Here is a 23,429-nt window from a genome sequence, read left to right on the forward strand (position 1 = left end):
AGAGCAGTAAGGTGGGGACATAACGAGCTCTCCACCACACTGCCTGCCTGGGCTCTCCCTGCAGTGCCCCTTGCCTACACGTTCCATCGTAAAAACGAATCTGTTACCTACTTCTTCACGTGGTCTCCGTTGCCGGGTCTCCTGGCCAGCCCAGCGGATGAGAAGGCTGCCAGGTGACAGTGGCATCCCTGTGTCCTCCTGGCTCTGCTGGAAGGGAGGCAGACAGCAGTCGGCTACAGCTCTTTACATCCACAGACAGGCTCTGGTCTGGGAAGGGGGAGGGACATGGAGGCCTGAAGGGCTCCGGTGCAAAGGCACCTGAAGCCCGTAGGCAGCTGTCTGCAAAGCTGTCTCTGGAAAGAGCGGCTTCAGTTAACCCTTTCATCCTAGTTGATGACACCATGCTCCAGTCTCCTAGGAAAATGCCGCAAGGCCCTGGGCTAAGGTCTCTGCTCCTTGGTGCGTCCCCTGGCCTCAGGGGGACCCCGTCCATTTGGCAGCTGAGCAGGGTCCCCACCTGCTCACATTAGTCCATTTCTAGCACTGTCCCAGCCCTTCTCCAGACTGCCTGTGGGCACCTCTCACGGTGCAGCCCTCCACCAGGTTTCAGATGGGGAGGCCAAGTCCCCTTTCTAGTTATTAACAATGGCGTCTGTTCCCAGGAGTTCTCGATTCCTTGGCTCTTCGCACGGTGTCTCTTTACATCTGGGCACATGGCTGTTTTGTTCTCCCGTACTTGCACGATCATCCGACCTTTCGGGACAGAAGGAGTTGATAATAGGCGAAGCAAACTCGATGCGAAGACAAAACCTCACTACTGTCAGTGGTTCTGGAAGTGTGGTTCCCAAACTGGCAGGGTGGGCATCACTCTGGGAACTGCTTAGCAATGCAAATTCCAGGCCAGACCTATTGAATCAGAAGCTCTGGGAGATGGAGCCTGGTTGTCTGGCTTTTATAACCCTCCAGGTGTTGCTCATGCCCAGAGTGGGAGAACCTGTGTCCTAGATGCTTCCCCCAACCCACCCCTGGCCTGTGTTCCTTCCAGCCACTCATCACGAGGGATCACGAGGGATCAGATGCATTGCTGGCTAATCATGTTTCTTTATAAACAGGCCCAAAGCCGCTTGGTGCTTAACATTGTGTTGTTTTGGAGAGAGCCATAGATCTTCCTCGAGTCCCAAGAGTAGATCTTAGAACGTAGATCTTGGGTGCCAGTTCTCGCTTTAGTGAGATACTCCGCGGGAATATGCCTTCAAGTCCTGCGTCTTGAAGAGCAGGGTGGTACTCGTGCCCCTGCCCGCCCTCCTCCCTGCCTGCCTTCCCCAGACTCTGGTTTCTCCAGTCCCAATGGTGCATGTGGCAGTTTCCTCACCAGCCTCTCTGTGGCTGCAGCCACACTCACCTGTGGCTCCCTCCTCCCTCAGTAGCCCCTGCTTTGCTTTCTTGATTGTCTCACAGATGCTCCCCGTGTCTTTGTTCTTCTCTCATCACAACAGCTCTTGAGTGAAAAATGAGTGTGATGCATTGGCCACATCACTGTGTCACCTTTGTTCATGTACCAGAGTCCCTTGGGTGCCGTGGCTCCCGGAGCCAGACCCAGCCTTCTCCTCCCCTGAGGGGGCCAACTGGTAGGAATGCCCCATGCCCGTCAACCCTCTACCCCCACCCCCTCAGAGCTCCAGAGAGAGCCCTCATGCTTCAGGGCAATTAGCTTTTGGTTAATTTGTCTGAAAAGAAACTCCCAGGGAGCAAAACCCCTCAGAATATAGTCTCAATAACATTCAAGGCCTGGTGAGAAGCAGACTGCAAGAAGGCTCAGAGCTGATGGTAAGGCTTTTTCATGAGCCTTACCTCTGGTCCCCAGGCTTTGTGGTGAGGGCTACCGTTCCCTTGACCTGTGGGGCCTTTAGTCTCTGCCCGAGCATGTGGGCAGGGGCTGGGCTGGGCAGGAGTTCAGACACCAGCACAGCTCCAGGGGAGTAGATGCCAATTAAAACGGGTGGCTGTGTGTTCTTTAGTTGAACTGAGATTTTGCTGATGCCTGAGTTCAGGGGGTTATCGCCTGGGCCTCTGGAACTTGTTTTAATGGGCTTGGGCCTGTCGGAGCTCCAGCAGTGACTGGAGATGGGCAGATAAGGGGAGAGGCGCCATATGCATGGAAAATGATAGATTGTATTTATCAAGGTCCAGGCCTCGTACCAGCTGCTTTCTGTGCCCCGTTTGCCAAAGTCCATGTAATCCTCACCACAATTCATGGGGACAGGCCCTGCAGTATCCCCAGTTTCCATATGATGAGACAGGTCAAGTAACATGCCCAGGGTGACAGAGCTTGGGAACAGCTCCCAGACCCATGTGATGCCAAGGTTTTGTGGGAATTCAGCTGAACTTGCTGTACGTTTATTGAGCACTTACTATGCTCCAGGGGCTATAAAGGCTATCGAACTGAAAAGAAGTGTGTTCTTTACCTGAAGGAAGAGCAGTCTTCTGGGGGAGACCAAAACATACACAGCAGACAGAGCTGGAAGTCTGAGATGTGGGCTGTATGTGAGGCCCAGACAGAATGCATGGGGAGAAGAGGAAGGAAGGAATGGTTTCGGTGTGGGTGGCACTGGCCATACTTAGGGCTATTTGAAATGTACCTGGAGGACAGGGAGCAAGTGCATCAAAGTGTAGAGGACGCTGGGGGCCATGGTGTGGAGATGGAGAAGTGCCGGGAAGCCGTGAGGGTGTAGCCAGCCTGGCGATACCGCTCTGTTCGTGGTGGTGGTGACAGTGGGGTCTTTAGGGTTAGTTATGAGAAGGGAGGTGTGGGGGGTGACGGAGTGGTTGAGGTCATTGTGCGAAAAGACCTGAATTTCAAGGTGGAGTCTGGGCTTGATGAGGTGGGCCAAGCATTCCTGAGGTCCAGCAGTCATGCCCAAGTTTAGTCTCTCGTGTGCTGGGCCACAGTCCTTCTTCACCCTCTCAGTGTGCAGCAAGTCCTGTCCCCTTTTCCTGCCTGTCCTGAGCTTCTCCAGCCCGAGAGGATGCTGGCAGCTGCTCAGTGGTCCCCACAGAGTTGGGGACAACCGAAGTGACTCCTTTCCACGTGACTGCTGGATTCTGGGACAGATTGGCGTCTGGGGAAAGGACATCTGACTTTACTTTGGAGAACTTGTAGTTAGACTTCTCCACCTCCTGGAGGCTCCTTCACTGAGGGCCCCAGTCAGTGCCTGGCTTTTATAGATGGTCTAGAGCTTCGTGGACCAGTATGGTAGCCTTGGCCACCCATGGCTGTTGAGCCCTTGAAATGTGGCCCATCCAAACGAGATGTGCTATGGGGGGTAAAGTACACATGGATTTCAAAGCTACAACACACACACAAAGGAATATGAAATATCTCATTAGCATTTGTGATATTGATCACGTCAATTGACGACATTTTATATTAAGTATGAATACAACTAGTTTCGTCTCTTTTCAGAGACCACTAGAAAATTTGAATCCGCGTATGTGGCTCACATTATGTTGCTATGGGTGGGTGCGTGCTGCCACACTCTTTCTGTAAAGGTCCACGTACTAAATAGTTTAAGCTTTGCAGACCATTTGGTGTCTGTGACACCTACTCAACTCTGTGGCTCTAGGCAAGCTACAAGGGGTGTCTGAGTTTTTTTTTCTTGCTTTCCGTTTTTATAATGTTTCTTTATTTTAACAGAGAGACAGATAGAGAGTAAGCAGGGGAAGGGCAGGGAGAGAGGGAGACAGAGAATCCCAAGCAGGCTCCACACTGTCCCTGTGGAACCCAATGTGGGGCTCGAACTAATGAACCGTGAGATCATGACCTGAGCCAAAATCAAGAGTCAGATGCTTCACCGACTGAGCCAGCCATGTGGAGGCACCCCCTCGCCCTTATTTTTTTCATTGTGCCTTATTTATTGGGCACCTGGGTGGCTCAGTCAGTGAAACGTTCAGCTCTTGACTTTGGCTTAGGTCATGATCTCACAGTTCGTGTGTTCGAGCCCCACATTCGGCTCCTTGCTGGCAGGGTGGAGCCTGCTTGGGATTCTCTCTCTGTGTCCCTCTGCCTCTGCCCCTTGCCTGCTCATGTGCTTTCTCGCTCTCTTCTCTCTCTCTCTCTCTCAAAAACTTTATTTATTTTGAGAGAGAGAGCACGCAAGGAGGGGAGAAGGAGAGAGAGAGAGAGAGAGAGAGAGAGAGAGAGAATCCCAAGCAGGCCCCATGCTGTGAGCATGGAGCCTGATATGGGGCTTGAACCCACAACTGTGAGATCATGACCTTAGCCAAAACCACGAGTTGGGCGTTTAACTGACTGAGCCACCCAGGTGCCCTGTAAGGGTGTATGAGTTTTCTGTAGCTGCTGTAACAAATTACCCTAAACGTTGTGGCTTAAACACACAGATTTCTTGTCTTACACTGTGTAGCTTAGAAGTCCAACATGGGCCTCACTTGGCTAAAATCAAGATGTCTACAGGGCTGGGGTCCTTTCTGGAGGTTCTAGGGGAGAATTGTTACTTTGCCTCTCGCAGCTTCTAGAGGCCATGCCACATTCCTTGGCCTGTGGTGCCTTCCTCCATCTTCAAAGCCAGCACATCACATCTCTTTTCCTTTCTTCCATTGTCACAACTCTCTCCGATCTTCTGTCTGTCCCCCTCTTCCACTTTTGAGGATGCTTGCGATTGCACTGGGGCTATTGGGAGAATTAAGAACAATTTTCTCAAGGTCCACACTCTTAATCGCATCTGCAAAGTCTCTTTTGCCATGGAAATTGATCTGTTCACAGATAACGGGGACTAGAATGTGGACATCTTTGGAGGACCGTTATCCCACCGAGGACATGGGCACAGACAACACGTTAATGAATGGGCATGGTTGTGTTGTGAGAAAATCATATTTACAAAAACAGAAAAAACAGTGCCGGCCCATGGACCATAGCTTGCTGGCCCCTGCACACCACGGTGAACAGTTCTGCACCCAATTCCAATGTGTGGGTTTTTTTCCCCCTACACCACCAAGCAATTCTGGGACACCAGCTGGGTGTCCCACAATTCAACTCAATTCTGACACTATCTACCCAGAGATAGCATCAGACTCCACAAGTGAAGGGCTCAGTCGCCACTCCAGACGCCAGTCCCAAATCCAGATTGTCGCTGGTGCTTCTCACAACCTGGCTGAAAATCAGAGGTTCCCTTGACCCCTCCCTTGGGTTCGATAAATTTGCTAGAGTAGCTCACAGAACTCAGGAAGCTCATTTACTCAACTAGATTACTAGTTTATTACAAAGGATAGTAAAGAATGCAAATTCCACAAGCAGATGAAGAGATATGTAGGGCCAGGTCCCGAATAAAGGCTCTTTTGTCCTTGTGGTGTTTGGGGTCTGGCATGGTGGCACCTGGAAGTTTTCTGCTTCGCCAGCCCCCAAACTCCTTTCTTACGGGGGCTTTATATGTAGGCATGGTTGATCAAATCATTGCCCATTGGCGACTGATTCAACCTTTGCTCCCTTTCCCCTCCCCAGAAATGAGGGGGTGGGACTGAGAGTTCTAATCAGCACCACCACCACCCCCCACCCCCCCACCGCCCATGTGCAGGGGCTTTACAAAAGTCACCCCATTCTCTGAAGTAATTTCAGGGACTGAGGACAAGAGATCAAATATTATAATAAAAGATCCTCCCATTATTCTTAACTGCTCAAGAAATCCTAAGTGTTTTGGCAGCTCTGAGCCAAGAACCCTGTACCAAGAGCAAATACATGTTTCTTATGACAGCCATCATTTCTCTATGTTATGTGGGGTGATTTTTGGGGGGTTGGGGTGATATTTTTGCTAGATGATTCTGTGGTCCAGTAAGTTTGAGATTCAGTAGGTCAGCTCCTTCTCTTAGGAAAGGCTCTGAGAAGTTCTGCAGTAAATAAGTGTGTTTTGTTTTGTTGAGAACCACATTATTCAAGCAACATGAATATTTTCCCTTTGGAAAATCCCTTAATGTTCTGCGGACCTCAGATTCCTGGGAACATACTCTGGGAAACCCTGGGTTAGCCCAACACAGGGCCCTTGTAGAATAGCTGTCTCCAGCCTCCCAATCTAAGGTCAAGACACCAGTCACGTCATTGGAGATTTGATTAGAGAAAGCATTTTGGCTTCATTAAAGTTCATTAAATGAGCCATCCAGTGTAATTTAGCTGAATAAAAATGGCTCAAATGGCTTTAACCCCCACCCCCTTTTACAGCAGTTTAATTGAGGGAAAAGCAAATATATCAATGATGTAGAAGGATATTTCTTGGTCTTCAAGAGGAAGGTTGGGCAGCAGCCCCAGCTTTCTTGTCACAGACACTGGATTTTAAGAGGTTGGCTCTTAGAGCCTCTTGGGTGGCCAGCAGCCGGCCTTGGGGATGGGATTGTGTGGTGCTTCCTTCTTCCCCGCCTGTTCAGCCCAGGGACTTTGGTGGCCGCCACCGTAACAGCTCCTCATGGCAGGCTGCAGTCACCTCTGGTGTGGGGTCAACTGTACACACAGTCTCAAGGTCAAGTCAATGACGCATACATGCTCTGGCTCTTGGAGGAGTTTGCAGTAGACTGTCAGCCGCCTCCTTCTCCGTGGCTGGTTGGCTTCTTTCCAGCAAACTCTCTGTGGGGTTGGTGTTGCATCAGGGGGTTCTCCTTTCTTGACCTTTCCTCCAGGTTCTTCAGCAATGTCAAAAGAATCCTGGCGGGGCGCCTGGGTGGCGCAGTCGGTTAAGCGTCCGACTTCAGCCAGGTCACGATCTCGCGGTCCGTGAGTTCGAGCCCTGCGTCGGGCTCTGGGCTGATGGCTCGGAGCCTGGAGCCTGTTTCCGATTCTGTGTCTCCCTCTCTCTCTGCCCCTCCCCCGTTCATGCTCTGTCTCTCTCTGTCCCAAAAATAAATAAAAAACGTTGAAAAAAAAAAAAAGAATCCTGGCAAGGGAGGGAGTTGGCTCTGTCCAAGAAGACCCACGGAGATACTTCCTTTATGGGGAAAGGGAAGGAGGACAGACAGATCATCAAGGGGGCACTGGCTCTTACAGAAGGAACAATCGCATTTTTCTTCTTTTTTTTTTTTCTCAAAATATTTATTTATTTTGAGAGAGAGCGGGAACGCACACACAAGTGGGGGAGAGGCAGAGAGGGAGAGCGAGAGAATCCTAAGCTGGCTCTAGGCTCAGTGAGGAATCCCAAGCGGAACTTGAACTCACAACTGTGAGATCATGACCTGAACTGAAATCAAGAGTCAGATGCTTAATCGACTGGGCCACCCAGGTGCCCCAAGAATCCCCCCTTTCAAAATGCTGCCTTCTTGGATGAAGGAAATAAGACTTAGATGATGATGGATGCAGCCAGTGAGCCTCGGCTCCTGGGAGCCTACAAGATGAGGAGGGGCTTGACCTTGGCCGTGTTCTGGTTAGCTGTGCTTGGAGCCCCTAGGGTGTTCAGAATCATGCCTTTTGCAAGTGGATGAACGAATCCTCTAGGAAAAGTCAAGGGACTGTGGCGTTCATCACTCCCGGTTCTCAGTATTCTTTTTTTTTTCTTCCCTTGCTCCAAAGGGTTTATTGAGATGAGTTTCACATCCAAGTCCAGTGCAGAGGAGATGGGACTTATAAACAGGAATCTGGAAGGCGGTACAAGGGCTCGGGGTGGAACCCGGAAAAGAACACGAAATTAAAATAGAGGAAGAGAGTGGAGGGCTGGGAGAGGAGACACAGACTATGGCCCAGTGATAACAACATGGGGGTGGGTGGGGCCCCGTTAAAATCCCATCCATTTATACAGATATACAGGGAGCTGTGGGGGACCTGAGGAACCCTCCTCCACCCTCCATGCCCCATCTTCTCCATGGGCCACCCAATGGATGCGGTTGAAGGTAAGGGTGGGCACCTCCCCCCAGGGTATCAGCTGCTCCCCACGCACTTACTGGCCCTGGAGGCACCGGGTAGTGTCTGGAAAGCTGCGTTGAGAGATGGAGAGGGGTGGCTGGTGCATCAAGCGTGCTTCCGGGGTGGGCCAGGCTGGGCCCTCCCCCTGAGCACAGCCCGGGGTGCAGCGGGCTCCGGGCTTCCTGTGGGACCCGGAGAAGGGGCGGCTGGGGCTCCTCCCAGCACTACTCCCAGGCAGGTCTGAGAAGATGGAGAAAGGGCCCGGGGCTTCAGAGAGAGAACCTGGCACCTTCTGCTGTCTTGGAAAAGCCGATCCCCCAGGACACCCAGCCCTAGTTGTGATGCATCCAAGAAGGCAGCTCAGATACCAGGACTACTGCGTGTCAGGGAGCAGAGAACAAACTCCCTGAGGCCATCTGGGAGGGTGATTCCTGATGGAGGCGACTCCTCAGTCTGGATGCTTGGGGAAAGGCAGGTTGATGGGGCGCGGCCTCTTGGAGGCAGGGCGTTAGCACCACCAGTCTCTGAGTTGGTTGACAGGAAGAGCCCGGGTCTCTGAGCCTCCAGACCGAGGCTGGAAGTCGCCTCAATCCCACCTGCCCAGGCCAGCTCCCCAGTTGGTGTGGCGGCCAGGGAGGGGCCAGGTGGGTGTCCTAGGAAGCTCAACTTTCTCTTTTCACGCTCTTTCGCAGAAAAACACCTGCGTGTGCCCAGGGGGATCTACCTAGTGGACAGATGCCAGGTTAGATCTTAGCAGCTGGAACCTGATTGGGAGGTGGGTTCCTGGAGCACCTGGGCATAGAGCAAGGTAGTGATGGAAAGTCATGGCTTGGAGCCTTTCAGGGGTCACAGTAGAGCGGCCAGCTTGGCTGTCAGGGCCAGGGGGTAAATGCACTAAGGACAACAAGTATATAGTTTGTTTGAACTGCTCTAACAGGTCTGGATGGCTGAAACAACAGGTATCTCCCACAGTTCTGGAGGCTGTAGGTCCCAGGTCAAGGCGTTGGCAAGGTTGGCTTCTTCTGAAGCCTCTCTCCTTGCCTTGTAGATGGATGTCCTCTCCCGTGTCTTCACACGGTCCCATTCTGTACATGCCTGTGTCCTAATCTCTTCTTGTAAACACACCAGCCCTATTGGATTAGGGTTCATCTCAGTGACCTCACTTAACCTTAATTACCTCTTTGTAGGCTCTGTCTCCAAGTACAGTCACTTTTAGAGGTACTGAGGGTTATGATGTCAACATACAAATTTTTTTAAAAAAAATTTAATGTTTATTTTTGAGAGAGACAGAGCACGAATGGGGGAGGGGCAGAGAGTGAGGGAGACAGAATCCGAAGCAGGTTCCAGGCTCTGAGCTGTCAGCACAGAGCCCGATGCAGGACTCGAACTCACAAACTGAGAGATCATGACCTGAGCTGAAGTCAGATGCTTAATCGACTGAGCTACCCAGGTGCCCCAACATACAATTTTTTTTTTACGTTTTATTTATTTTTGAGAGAGAGAGAGGACATGAGTGGGGGAGGGGCAGAGAGATTGGGGGACAGAGGATCTGAAGCGGGCTCTGTGCTGACAGCAGTGAGCCCAATGTGGGACTCGAATCCACGAACCTTGAGATCACCACGTGAGCCAAAGTTGGTTGCTCAACCGACTGAACCACCCGGGCACCCCTCAGCATATGAATTTTGAGGGGATGCAATTGAGCCCGTGACCAAGAAGACAAAACCACAGTGAGCGGGATCGAGGAGGTGAAGGGGTGGAGTGAGCGTGCAGGAACCGAAGTGGGGGCCGGGCAGACCCGACAAAGGGTCCACGGTGTGGACGTGAACAGGTGTGGGGTGCCCGGCTGACCTAGGTGGCGGGTGGGACGGTCTGGCACAATAGCACGGGAATAGCGGGGCACCTGCCACCAGCGGTCCCTTACACAGTTGAGTCCTGAGACATAACCTGCCCCGTGGGCCTGCCTCTGCCAGTAGAGGAGGGGGCACTTCCAGATGTCAGCCGTGCCATGAATCCAGGAAATCTATGAAGTTCCTCATCTCCTGGGTCTCTTGTGGATGGAGTTTAGTGTCACCTTTTCAAGTCTCAGCCCCCAAGGATATGTTTCTTTGGGGCAATGGAGAATCCATCTGGTTGGCTTTTCTTGGCAACAGGTCCCTCTTGAGTGATCCTCTCCTTGGACAGTAGGGTTCCGAGGGTAGAGGGTGACATCCTCTGCATTCACGGGTTCCGTGCTGCTGCAGTTGGGCGCCCCCTTTAGGAAGGTCATGGGACTGCTAGCCACACTGAAGTTCACTGGAGATCACCAAGGGGTTAATGCAGGAAGGGCCATCTCAGCCCTGTCTTTCCTCAGGGTCAGATTTTGGCCATCTGTGTGTCTGGCTCCCTGTCCCCAGAGCACCCAGTAACTGCCTCATCATTGTTCATGACTCTGGGCCCCGGAGTCTGGGCTGTGAGACAGCCAGCAGCGCAGGACAGAATTAATGGCTTTGTTCGGTAGTCTCAGATGAGGGATACGGGGGCATTGTCACAGAGCTTGATTTCGGGAAAGTGTTTGATACATCGTCTCATAAGATTGTGCTCGCCGAGGGGTGCCTGGGTGGCGCAGTCGGTTAAGCATCCGACTTCAGTCAGGTCACGATCTCGCGGTCCGTGAGTTCGAGCCCCGCGTCGGGCTCTGGGCTGATGGCTCGGAGCCTGGAGCCTGTTTCCGATTCTGTGTCTCCCTCTCTCTCTGCCCCTCCCCCGTTCATGCTCTGTCTCTCTCTGTCCCAAAAATAAATAAACGTTGAAAAAAAAAATTAAAAAAAAAAAAAAAAAAGATTGTGCTCGCCGAATTAATTCCAGTGGTCAGGTGGCTTGGAAACTGGCCGCTGACGCAAGCAAAAGTCAGAGACAGGTGACGATGGATCTTTTAGGGAGGAGGGTCCGGGAAGCGGCTGCTATGGGGCCCCGAGGCAGGATGGTTCTTAAGTAAACCCTTGTCTGATGAGCAAGATAACGGCCCATCAAGAACTGGCGACAGGTGAGTGCAGGTGAGGCGCTAGTTGGGAGGAAAATCAGGGGCAGTGAATTCTGAGTGGGCGGTAAGTCTGTTAAAGCCCTGTCTCTCAGCTTCCCCGTGTGCCCTGCGCCACGAGCGTTTATAAATGCCCGTGTGGCCAGAGGCGTGCCCTGCTTGTCTCGTGGTGGCCGTATGTTTGCCTTACTTGTCTTTTGTGGATACGTTTGTCTCTGGGGCTGGGTGCTTCTCTCTGGCGAGGTGCTGTGTGCAGTCGCACAGGCTGCTCACACTGCACTCCTCCAGGGACTTGTGCAGCACAGTGTCGCTGTCTCTGGCGACACCTGAGGGGTGTGTGTGTGTGTCTGCCTGGGAATTTAGATGTCTGTGGGTTGCTTGCAAATGTCCCGGGGTGTGTCACGTGTTGCTCGTTGCTGGAGCCTTTGCATTAAGGCCACTCAGACCTCCTCAGCTTCGGACGGCAACCTCTGAGCCCCAGTTTCCTCATCTCTGTTGTGGAGATAATGGTGATACCCGCTTTGTACGGTTGCTGTAAATACTAAATACGGTCACGAGTGTAAAAGTGCTTAACACGGTACCTGGTGCTTAGTTAGCCCTTGGTGAAAGGCGGGTGTCGATCGTGGTGGCAGTGCAGGGAGGCGGGAAGGAGTGAGGACGGGAGAGGGGAGAGGAGCTGGTCTGTAGAGGGAGTAAGGGCAGGCTTTCCTTCCCACAAGAGAGGATGGTCTGTGTACCAGCGAGGCAGTGGGGGAGGAGGGGACTTTGTCCTCCTGGACAGAGCCTGTGACCACTGTAGTGGCCGCTCCATCTGGCCAAGGAACTGGAGGAATCTTGCTGGGTGTGGCAGGGGCAGGAGGAAGACGAAGCCAGGACGCCCCCCGGAGGAAGAGGAGCCCACCTCCCCCTTACGGAGTGTCCCGCCCCCTGCCCCCCAGTCCCATCCATCTTGTAGTAAGGAGGTAATACTGATTCTTATTCGTGATTTGCCCAGAATGCTTGGTATTTTCTATCTTTCCGAATCCAATTTTCTCATGACATTTCTGCCTGATGTAGCATAACATGACCTTTGTGAAGGGACATTGCTGGCAGCCTGCCCCCTGCCTCCGGCTCCCCATGAACCCCTTGTACTCTCCGCGGCTGGACCCCCTCGGGGATGGGCAGGGTCCCCACTTCATCCGGATTACTCCTGTCTCTTGCTTCTTGCTGGGGGTGGAGTGGCGATGGTGGGGGAGGGACAGACGGGGCGGACTTCTGAGGGCTCTGTGACTCTGGGGTTCCTGGCTGCTGACTCTTACGGGGTGCTGCTCCATTTTAGAACTGGGGGTTCTGTTCAAGGCTGTGCTGCAGGGAGGCCGAGACCTCATGGCAGGCGGGCCTTGCCTTTACTTTTGCTGCCGCTGTGTAGACAGTGAGCTGGGAGAACCACAAAACAAAACAGAAGACTCTGCCTGGATGCGTCACTCACATTTGCTGAAACATCGTAGAGGCTAATGGTAGCAGGGACTCAGAGTGGCGTCGACACCCGGTGTCCTTGACCCCGAGGTCTGAGCTCCAGGCGCGAAACCTACTGTAAAGTCAGCCTCTAGCCCGCACAGCTTGGCGTGTGCATCTCATCCACGCTCCAGCCTCCTGAGCGGTGGGTCCCAGGGCGCTTTGCCCCAGTGTGTCCTCAAGTGGTCATTGTGCAGGTCCTCCTTTATCACCCGTTTCCTTCTGGTCAGCGCGGGTGCAGGAAGTCTGTAGGCACAAGCAGACTGCTGGTAGGGGTTTTGTGAAGGGGAGCATGTGGACGGGTCACAGTTGATGAGCTTTCGGTGAGTCACGCACATTAGAGCTCTACACCCCACGGGCAGGAGGCGGGCTGCGGGGCACCTACCCTAGACAGCGCCCTGCGGGCAGGAGGGCCCTGAAAGGACAGTGCTGGCTGCAGGGGGAGCACAACAGGAAGCTTAGAGCCCCCTCCCTGCCTATGGCCCCCCTTTTTTGTCTACCAGTCCCCTGCACCTGCAGAAACGGGGTTGCCTTTCTTAACATAGTCACAGGCTGTCACCAAGCGTAGGGCGGCCTCAGATGCAAAGGGGAAGCCGTGTCCCTCGGGCCCTTGTGTCTGTCATCTGTCCCTGTGAAAGGTGTGCATACTCTCTGTGATTTCAGCAGCCTGGACTTCCCCTGTGACCTCTAGCCCCTGGCCAACAGGCTAGTTGATTTCTCTCCCTGGATGTCTAACAGGCATCTCCAACTCAGTGTTTGCAAGGGGAAGCTCTTGATCTGAACCCCACCCCCAGATATGACCCTTGCACAGCCTTCCTGGTCTTAGCAAATAAGGCTGCTTGCCTTGTTGCTGGTGTCTTCCTGCCTCCTTTCCCAGACCCAATCCAATAGGAGGTCCTGGCGGCCCCCTCCCCCTCCCTTCCCGTCCTCCCAGTCCACCTGCTTCGTTATCTCTAATCCCCTTCCTCAATACAGAGACCTCCTAAGTGGTCTGCCACCTTCCAGCAGTCTTGGGCTTTTACTTAAAAAAAAAAAAAAAAAGGTAATTAGATTATGTCACTTCCCGACTTAAAGCCATCCACTGCCTTCTCATTGGTTTTTAAAATAAAATCCAAGGTCTTCACTACGGCCAGCAAAGGTGGGTGTGGCTCTTTCCTCTTCTCCCTTACCCCCAACCACTCTCCCCTGCGTTCTTCCCCACTGGCCTCCTCCCTGCCTTTGCTCTTCTTGGCGTCCACTGCCCGGAACAGCCCAAGCCTGGCACTGGTTCCTTCTCACTCTGGGCTCAGCTCACTGTTACCCTCTTAGAGAGCACCTCTCTAAGCTCCTGCGTAAAGGAGCCGTCTCCCTCTTCCACGTCGGTAATGCCATCACCTTGTCCCCTTCCTTCTTTTCATGGCAAACAGCAGCTCTCTTGCTTACTCCCTTATAACTTGAATAAAAATGTCAGGGGTTCCTTCTGTCTTGTCCACCCCTCATTCCTCACTGTAGCCTGTATTTGGTTCTCCCCAAGTATCTGTTATAGAAATCACCTAAATAGGGGTGTGCGTGTGTAAGCATATGTGTGCATCTGCTTATGTGAATAAACGAGAGCGTGCGTTTGCATTTGCTACCTGTGTGTTTAATGGATGCCAGTACACACATGCTTGTGTGCGTGCGGGTCTGTATTTACCTACGTGGCATCCTTACAGCCATCCGTGCTCATCAGTACGTGAGTACGTTGTTCCTGGGGTCCACTTCAGTTCTAGCAGTGTTTGCTGCCTTTAAGGGCTGCTACCACATCAGAAGCTGTTTGTCGAGCCTGGCAAAGTGATAACCATGGGCGTGTTTCTTCTATTATTTGGAACACTAATGGCTGCTCCTTTCCCCTGTACATCCTAATGAGAACAATTAAATAGCCATTAGGAGGAGAACAGAAGTGTGAACAAAAGGCTGATGTCTTGATCATTGATGGACCTCTTTGCTGGCGGAGAGACTGGGTAGAAGAAATTGTAGGTGACCTGCAGAGGTTTTTTTCCACTATCGTGAGTGTTAAGAATGCTTGTTGGTAGAAGGGTATATAGTTTCACTGGTGTGAGATGAGTAAGTCAGTCCTAGATACGCTATGGTACGGCATAGTCCATTAATGATACCATATCGTATACCTAAAAAACTTGTTAAGAGGATGTATCTTATATTGATACTTATTGCAAAAAAAAAAATAAATAAATGAGAGAGAGAGAGTAGGATACTTTTAGAGTTGCTGGTTAAGTTTATGGCATCGTTTATGGTCACAGTTTCACGGGTATATACTTACCTTGAAGTATACAATGTATACATTAAATATGCACAGTTGTTTTTATATCCGTGACACTTCAGTAACAGAAAAGAAAAAGAATGCTAGTTGGCTTGTGTACCCTGAGAGGTCTCTGTCCTCCTGGAGGAGGGTGGCTTCCAGAAGGTTCCTTCCCTGAACCCTTATTATAGTGTGAGGATGTGGGGAAATGACCACGATTTTTTTTTTTTTTTTTTTTTTTTTACATTTGTAAAATCTCTCCCTTTTTTCGAAATCTTCTGCAAACCTAATCTGTGGCCTTGACTACTGGCAGGCATATATTGTTAGCAGAATGGAGCCAGGGAGAACAACAACACAGCCAGGCTCCCGTGAAATAACCAAGCTTACTACCATGGGCATTACTTATGCAGACCTGTCCCTTAATTTCCCCTTTATTTGTCATTCTTGCAGAAACCTGTCGAGTAACCGGCTTACCACACTCTCATGGCAGCTCTTCCAGACGCTGAGTCTTCGGGAATTGTAAGTTTGGTCTCGAAGACCATGCAAGTAGTAGGCTGGGTGGGGAGACGTGTTGGGCAGTGGAGCCACCTGAGGTTGGGTGTGCGCTCGAAGGGGCTTCTCGGCTTGGGTGACACGGAGTATACCATGTTCAGTGAGAGTGAGCCACCCTGTCGTTTGATTTCTGAGGCTCTTTTTGGCACAGTACATTTCAGAAGAAGACAGGAATCTTACCTCCGAGCAGGGGACAGTTTTGTTATCTGTAGGTAACTGGTAATAATAGCATTGACATTTATAATAGTAAAGTGTATTTATGAATTTATAATAAATCACATTGATAATACATGGTTGTGTAGATTATTAGGTGTGCTTTCATTTATGTGACTTTAGATTTATCATCATGAGCATCATGGGATATCTCCAATAAAAAGTGTATTTTTTCATTTTAAGGTGAGGGTTCTGAGCCCCCAAAAGGCATGTGAGACACAGCCAAGATTGCATTATTAGGGATTGGCCAACCCAGGACTTGAACCCAGGCCTCTGACTTCAGACCACACATCCTGTCCATCACTCATAATCTTTTGTCAGCCTGTTTGTCTTGAGTATGGGCATCTTGATGGTGGGGATGGTGGGAGGCAAGTCCATGTATTTATTTATTTAATCTGCCTGTGGACCTCTTGGGCTTGGTGCCTTCCAAGGCTCATGGATTCAGCCCTATCCCCTCCAGCCATTTTGTACAAACCCATGTTGGATGGATGAGTGAAAATTCCTGACCACTGCTGGAAAAAATAACTCCTGTGGATGTGTGAGTCATCAGGGCCACCTCTGTGCATGAAGGACAGCATATTATGTCGGGGGAACAAATCAAGGAATAAATTGGAAAGGAATTAAGGCGTGGATGAAATTAGGGAGTCAGGGTTCCAGAGACACTGCTCACGTGTTCCCTTTTACTTAGTGACTCAAATCCAAATCACTGAATAGAGATTGCTTAGTATCTTTACCAAGAGGCAGTGGCCTTGGGTCTCTGCCCATGATGTTGGCCTTTCAACCTGTCCTCCCCCCACCTGGGAACACCTGAGTTCATGGTTGAGTCATAATCTTAGCTTTTCCAACCAAGTTGGTCAGGAGGGGAATATTTATATCCAGTGACCCAGTAAGCCCATTACCCCGGGAGGGACTTGTATATCCTACTTATCCTTATGGACCTGAGTGCCTGTGCTTCTTCAAAGGCCATTTCAGGTCAGGGAATACAGAGGTGATCTCTTCGACAGTATTGTAGACTTCAGAGAATACTGCTAGGTTAGTACTGCCTTTCTTAGGATTTTGCCCCTTCCTCTGGGCTACTCGTCTGGCCTGGGCATAGTAGACATAGCAATCAACAATTCTCAGGTCATGTAGGGCTGAGATCTTGATGTACACCAATTAAAAACTACCTGAGCTTGGAAAAAGGTAAATATATATTTATTTCTTTATATAACACTGAAAAATTAGACGATGTCACAGACAGCTAAATGCCAGACCATTAGACTTGATGCATTGTATTCATTTCCATCTTTGTAGGTGGAAAAAACCTTAGTGGTAAATGAACATGACTGCTAAGGTCACTGCCAACAGTGATTTCTGAGATCTAACTCTGTGCCAGGCACTGGGCCAAGCAATCTCTCGAATTATGTACGTTGTTTAATTCTTGTAAAAATTTATCAGGTAGGAATTAGTACTGTCACTTCACATTTGGGGACACTGAGGTACTCAGCAAGGTTAAGTATCATGTTTTGGGTTACCCATTAACCAAGCGGTAGTGTATGGACTCAAGGTCTTGACCACTATGCTTAGCTGTCTCCCAGGCTCTTAAAATCTCTTTCTAATTCAAGGATAGGTTCTGTGATAATTTTCAAAAAGTGCATGATTGCAGTTCTTTCTGATGTTGCCCTAGTACTGATCAGGGACTCCGTCATAAGGAGCTAATTGGGGGCTCTCTTTCTTGGGAGTCTCCTGTCTGGTTCTCCTGGAATGCCTGCCCCTTCCTCTGTAGGAGGCGAGGGACAGTATCTCTCTGGGGGACATCTGGGGTCTGCAGTTGGCTGAATTATTGAGAAAACGTTCAGTGCTCCTTCTGAAAAATCATTGGATGCGAAATCAATGGTGACCTGTTTCGTGGAGTTTTAGAAACAGTTGTTCCGTGGATATATATTTAAAGAAAATGTCAGATTTATCCCAGAGGATCATGGGATTCTGCATTCATCTTTGCCCGGGATCAATACACCGGTGAGCTAGATGTGACTTATGGAAGAATGAAGACGTTCCCTCCAGTGTGAGTCAGTGTGTGAGAGCCACCATATCCAAGAGTATTTTATTTCTGTCATATTGTTAAATAAGAAAAAAATTACATTGGAAAATAAAGAAGCCCCCCTCCAAGGAGCAATCACCCTGGTAGGGGTCTATTTTTGAGGAAGAATTGAATGTTGAGAGTGGAAAATTTATCTTTTGGATGGAGGGGCCTCATGTTGGCTCTTAGCTGTGGCTATGATTAAAATCCAAACAATCTCAGTTCCTGGCAAATGGAAGAGGGGGTAATATTTTCTTGTCCGACTTCCTGATTAGTCCACATGGCGCCATCTGCCACGAGCCTTCTAGACTGCCAGGGTCTGCCCAGTGGAGCCTGTGGACTGGGGTGTGGGGATGGGTTGGGTATTTCCAGGAAGAAAGAATCTTGGCCCTGGAGGAGAGAGGCCGAGGGGAGACGGCTCTCCGTGCCGTGGCAGCCGGAAGATTACAAAGCCAGAAGTGTGCGGCTTTGAGCCACCTTCTGCGGGAAGAGAAAGGGTAAACTAGGGCGTGCAGTGATTTCTCAGCACATTTCATTCTGCCATTGAGCATGTCTGCCTACCCCAACCAGACCCTCTCCCACTAGAAGATCCTTGATAGGAGAAAGCATGCTGTTGGGATTCTTCATTGGAAAGACTGAGTGTCTTTGACCTTTCCAGTAGTAGAGGAGGAGACGAAAATGCTGTATATTGAGCACCTGTTATGAACAAAGTCCTGTCTCATCCTTGGAGCAACCCCGCATGGGAGGTATCATTATAACCAGTTTTGCAAATGAGGGGTTGAGGCTCGGCCAAGTTAAACAACTGGTCTAAGATCACAGAGCTCAAGAGTGGTCATGGGAATGGGAATTAAGGGAATTAGCATTACCACCATCCAGGTCTGCTGTTTTCAAAGACCAGTGCTCTTTCCTTAAACAACTCAGCAACGCCACCTCCCCCCACCCCTTCCTACCCCCATACTTACTTGTCTCCTTCTGGAAATCACTCTCAAGATGGTGGCTTCCCTAGTGATATCACCAGGGGAAAAAAACCCAGACAAGTTAGCATCTCAGAGCCCTTGTCATGTGCTGGAGGCTTCCTTTACTCATTTCTCACTTACTCTTGTCAGATGAAGACCATACCCATGAAGGGTATGGTCTTGGCCTGGCCCATTGCCCCTGACAAGTCCAGACTGTGTTTCTGGGAGAACTGGAAACATCTCTCAGGACTCCCTTTGGAGTCCTCAGCCCTGTTTCAATGGCACGAGTTTGCAGAAATTTGAGTTGATGGTGCACAGTTGCTCTGAGAAGTTTCTGGCTATATCAAGATGGTGTTTTTTTTCCTTACAGAGAAGACTGGAACTGTCTGTCCAGAAATCAGAGCAAGAATCAAAAGAGATTGTCTTAGAGATAAAGAATGAACTAGAAAGAAAAGAAGCTTGGATTCTGAATCCCATGACACAATTTAGGCAAAGGCAAGAGGCACCAGAGGATATAAACCCACAGCACGGAAACCTTCCAGAAATACCCTAAGGACCATTAGTGTATCTTGAACAGGCTTCTCTTAATACCCTGCATGCACAGAGCAGTCATGATTAAAACAGATTGGAGTATTTCATTTTCTTAAAGCAAAATGATATTACCTCTGGTATAATTTGCAGATTTAATTGACTTGGTAAAATATTAACTCAGTGTGGGGGTGGGTTTGGGCTGATCCTGGCACTTTCTTTCTCCCAGACTTGGGCATGATCACTTTCCATAACTCTCAGAGCAGTCCCTGAATGATCGTGTGAATAGTAGAGTTACTGTAATAATAATTTCTGGCCTCTTTCTAGCCTCTTTTGGTTCACAAAGCACATTAACGTGTGTTATCACGAATCCTCATCACTTTGTGAAGAAGGAGGGTGGAGTGCAATTACCCCCGTTTTACAGACGTTGAAGCAGAGTCTTGGAAAAGCAAGTTACTTGCCATATTCGTTTCCTAGGGTTGCCTTAAACCACCACAAATTTGGAGGCTTAAAACAATAGAAAGTGACTCTTTACGCTTCTGGGGGTCAGAAGGCCAAAGCTAAGGCTTCACAGGCCCCCTCTCCCTTCAGGGGCTCTCAGGAAGAATCCTTGCTCATCTTTTCTGTCTTCTCATGGCTCTGTGGCTCCTGGTGTTCTGTGGTTTGTGTCAGTGTCACTCTAGTCTGTGACTCCCATCTTCATGTGGCTGCGCTCCCTGTCTCTCTGTCTGTGGTCTCTCCTCTTCTAAGGACACCCAAGTCATTGGATATAGGGGCCCACCCTAAACCCAGAATGATGCTGTCTCATGACCATGCCATGATCCTTAACTTGATCATATCCTGAAAGACTCCATTTCCAAATAAGGTCACATTCGTGGGTCTTGGGGGTTAGGACTTGAACAGATCTTTGCGGGGGGGCAGGGGTTGGGAGAGACACAGTTCAGAGCACTGTCTTTGCCCAAGGTGACAGCCGGCTCAACCCAGATCTTTTGTGTACTTCTGCCATTGTGTTACCTCTAGGAGGCCAGCGATGATCACTTGGCCCTCTGGACATGCTTCCCTCAATGACAGCAGGTCTGTGTCCCTTCTACATTTTCTCCTGCTGGCCCCAGATTGCCACTGGCAGCACTGTGGCGGGGGGAAGAAAGCCAGAGTGATGACTGGAGGGAGGGGAATCAGTGTTTTCTAAACACCCTGTCCTGGCCTTAGTCGTGCAGCGGGGTGTCTGTGTGTGTGTGCTTGGATGGATGGGGCTGAGTTAATCGGTGGGAATCCCCTAGGGCCCTGCAATTAGGCCCCAGGCCATCTTGGGGCCAGGGCTGGGTGTTGGTAAGCTTTGCCCTGGAGCAGCTGTTGCTGTATTGTTCATGGGGCCATCAGCATTGTTGATGGGGCAGGGAAAGCCTTACTTCGGGATCCTTGAGACAGCCCTGAAGCCGGGGCTGAGGGCCCCTCATCGAGAGACCTGACGCGCTGGGACAACTGACCGCATCATGTAGATTGAGGGCTGCCTTTCTTTGCTTGTGGCCCATCTCCCCGAGTCAGGGTGCGAAGACTATGGTCTGTTCGCTCCGAGGATGCCCGGGGCACCCCTGTTGAGAGACTCGGCGTGCTTTCTGTTGTGTGTGTGCGTCTTGCCCTCTAGGAGGAAAGTCCTGAGGGATAGGGGAAAACTTGAGGTTTATTTGGCAGTTTCCAGGAGACTGTGGAATGGAGGGTGGGCCAGGTCTCATGGCACATCCTTTCTATTGGACCACGTTCTAGAGGAAAGGGATGGAAGGAAACAAAAAGCCAGTGTGCTTATCCGTGGCAATGTCAGCCCACTTAATTCTCCCACCAGCCTCAGGACACTTTGGTGCTGTCGGCCCTTTGGCGGGGGGCGGGGGCGGGGGTCACTGAGAAGTCGGGGTACTCAGCAGAGCAGGGCTGGGGTGAGGCAGGACTGAATGAAGCACTTGGGGCTCGAAGCAACCCAGCCCAGCCCCTTGCTTGCTAATCTTTTCCACCCAGGTGGATAATTTGTATTTTTACAACTACTTCATAATGAACGACCACATCTTGTCAAGTGAGCATGTGGGAAAAACCAGGCTGACCTGGTTCAGTTTGCATATATGCAAGCATCTGGACCCTGGCTACCATTCCAGGCCCGTCCACACCTCCCCTGCGACACGAATACAAACGCTGCTCCGCGTCCTTAGGCCTTCCTGCCCTCCATGTGCTGGGCAGCCATTCTGACCTTCTGCTTTTCCCAAGGAAGCCATCACACACCTGTTGCCCCTGCTTGCTCCTTGCCGTGAGGGTTAAACGGGGGTGATGCACGTGGAGTGTTGAGCGTGGTGGCGGGCACGTGCTAAGTGTGACGCAAATGTTTCTCCATTTTTCTTTCTCAGCTCTCGTTTTCTCTCGCCCACTTGTCTTCTTTCCTCTCAATCCGTTGTCTCGGCCACGGTGGCCTCTAGCCTTAATGCCAAGGCAGACAACCGCCAAGGTCTGGACCTCACCCTTCACTTTGCTCCTCTAGGACCTCATCCCGATTCCTAGTACACGGAACCTCTTTCTTTCCACTGGTTCCTTCTCTTCTGTTTTCAACTAAAGACCTTCTCTTTGATTTCCTGTCTCCTGGAGCTTCAGACCTTGGTGTCAACCTCCACTCATTCCCTGTGCCTCCAGCGAAGCCCCAAATACCACCTTGTCTTCCTTTAAGGTGCCTGTTTAATCCCCCCCCCCCCCCCCCCCCCCCCGCTCTTACCAGTCTACTCTGGGCCCTTATTAACCAGGCAGCAGCTCTCAAATGGGGGTCCGGGGTTCCCGCGGGGGTCCCTAAGACCCTCTCAGGGAGACCACGAGGTGGAATCTGACATGTCCTTTGCCTTCTTCACTTCCATTCTCCTGTGGGGGTGCCATGGACTTTTCCAGAGGCCACGTGCCATGTGATAACATCATTGCCCTGATGACCAAGGGAGTTTGTGCTAATGGCAGTGTCTTGTTTTAAAATTTTCTGTTTGCATTCCAAAATGGGAAATAGTGAAAGATACAATCTACACATGCAAAAGCTCTTTGAGGCTCTCAGTAATTCTTTTTAGAAGTTTATTCATTTATTTTTGAGAGCGAGGTGAGCATGGGAGTGGCAGAGAGAGAGGGAGAGAGCGAGAATCCCAAGGAGGCACCTTGCTGCCAGCCCAGAGCCCGGTGCGGGGCTCTGACTCGCAAACGGTGAGATCATGACCTGAGCCAAAACCAAGGGTCGGATGCTCAATCGACTGAGCCCCCTCGGTAATTTTTAGGAGTAAAAAGGAGTTCTGAGACCAAAAAGGTTGAGAACGTTGGCATCGAGCCTGGTGGCCTCCACGCGTCCACGCATGAATGAGGAGGAGAAGTCCCGTCTGGGTGCACAGAGCCTCACGCCAGGTGCTGGGTCTCATCAAGGTGTGCAGACTGGATTTAATCTCCCATTCATCCCTTTATCCTTTTGCTTGGGTGCTTTGAGAAGTGCACGCACTCCCTGACTACACGGTGACCCCGTGTTTGGAAAACACCCCAACCAGTGTGCCACCCCAGCTCTCCTCTTCCCCAGTTTATCCTGCACAGACCGGCTTTGTTCCCATCACTTCCAGCTCCAAGGGTCTCACTGGTTCCCACTGCCCCCTGGATGAATTCCAGACTTCTCGATGTTCAGTGTGGCAGCGAGGGTCCTGCACCATCTGGCCTCCACTCCCCCTTGCAGCTTTATTTCCCAGTGCCGCTCGACATGAACTCTGTGCCCTGGCGCGACCTTTCTTTCCTGTGTTCCCATCTCAGCCTCCAGCATCGCCTTGAACTCTTCCCCGGGTCTCTGCCCAGGAGCCACGAAGTCAGGGGTGGTGCTGGCTCCTCTGTGTCTCCCGTCACACCCAGAAGCACCTCGTAGTTGATAGGTGGGGTGGAGAGTGCACGGGGCTTGGAGTCAGCGGGCTGAGGTATGGAGCCTTGCTTTGTCGCACACCAGCCGAGGGACTTCGAGCATGTGACTCACCCCTCCAAACGTAAGAGGAGCTCCCTCGTCTGCAGGGGGACAGTGCCGGCCGTCTCCTAGGGTGGCTGTGGGAAGCAGATACTCAGTGAAGGTTAGGTCCCTTCTTCTTTTCTGAAAGAGAGCAGCGTACTTTCAGACCAAAGGGAAATCATGCAAAGGTGTTGCCATGTTCTACCTGTGGTGTCCCACTGGCTGGGAAACACGGACTCCTCCCCCGGGGCCTCACTTCTTCCTGAAAGCTGGTCAATTTGGATGCATGCTTAATTACTTCGGGATTCTGCCACTTGTCCAAAATATCCTGGTTACCCAAGAGCCCTTCTGTCTGGGCACCAGCGGATTTATCTTCCTACTGGTCCAGAAAGAGAATCACATCCCTCTTACCGATCCAGGCATTCAGATTTATCAGATGCCCTTTACTTGAAGAGTCTTATAT

At 50.9% G+C, this 23,429-nt stretch overlaps 1 protein-coding gene across 5 annotated transcripts in view; it reads left to right on the plus strand.

The window, feature by feature from the left end:
- NTRK3 (neurotrophic receptor tyrosine kinase 3) overlaps nucleotides 1-23,429 on the plus strand; it is a 380,533-nt gene that overhangs the window by 97,754 nt on the left and 259,350 nt on the right. For all 5 annotated transcript variants that reach the window (XM_030317425.1, XM_030317426.1, XM_030317428.2 and 2 more), the window contains exon 4: nucleotides 15,127-15,195. In XM_030317425.1, the coding sequence (XP_030173285.1) occupies nucleotides 15,127-15,195 (69 nt within the window). The remainder of the gene's footprint in view (nucleotides 1-15,126; nucleotides 15,196-23,429) is intronic.

This window comes from Lynx canadensis, chromosome B3 (assembly GCF_007474595.2).
Source record: "Lynx canadensis isolate LIC74 chromosome B3, mLynCan4.pri.v2, whole genome shotgun sequence".
Taxonomy (NCBI): domain Eukaryota; kingdom Metazoa; phylum Chordata; class Mammalia; order Carnivora; family Felidae; genus Lynx; species Lynx canadensis.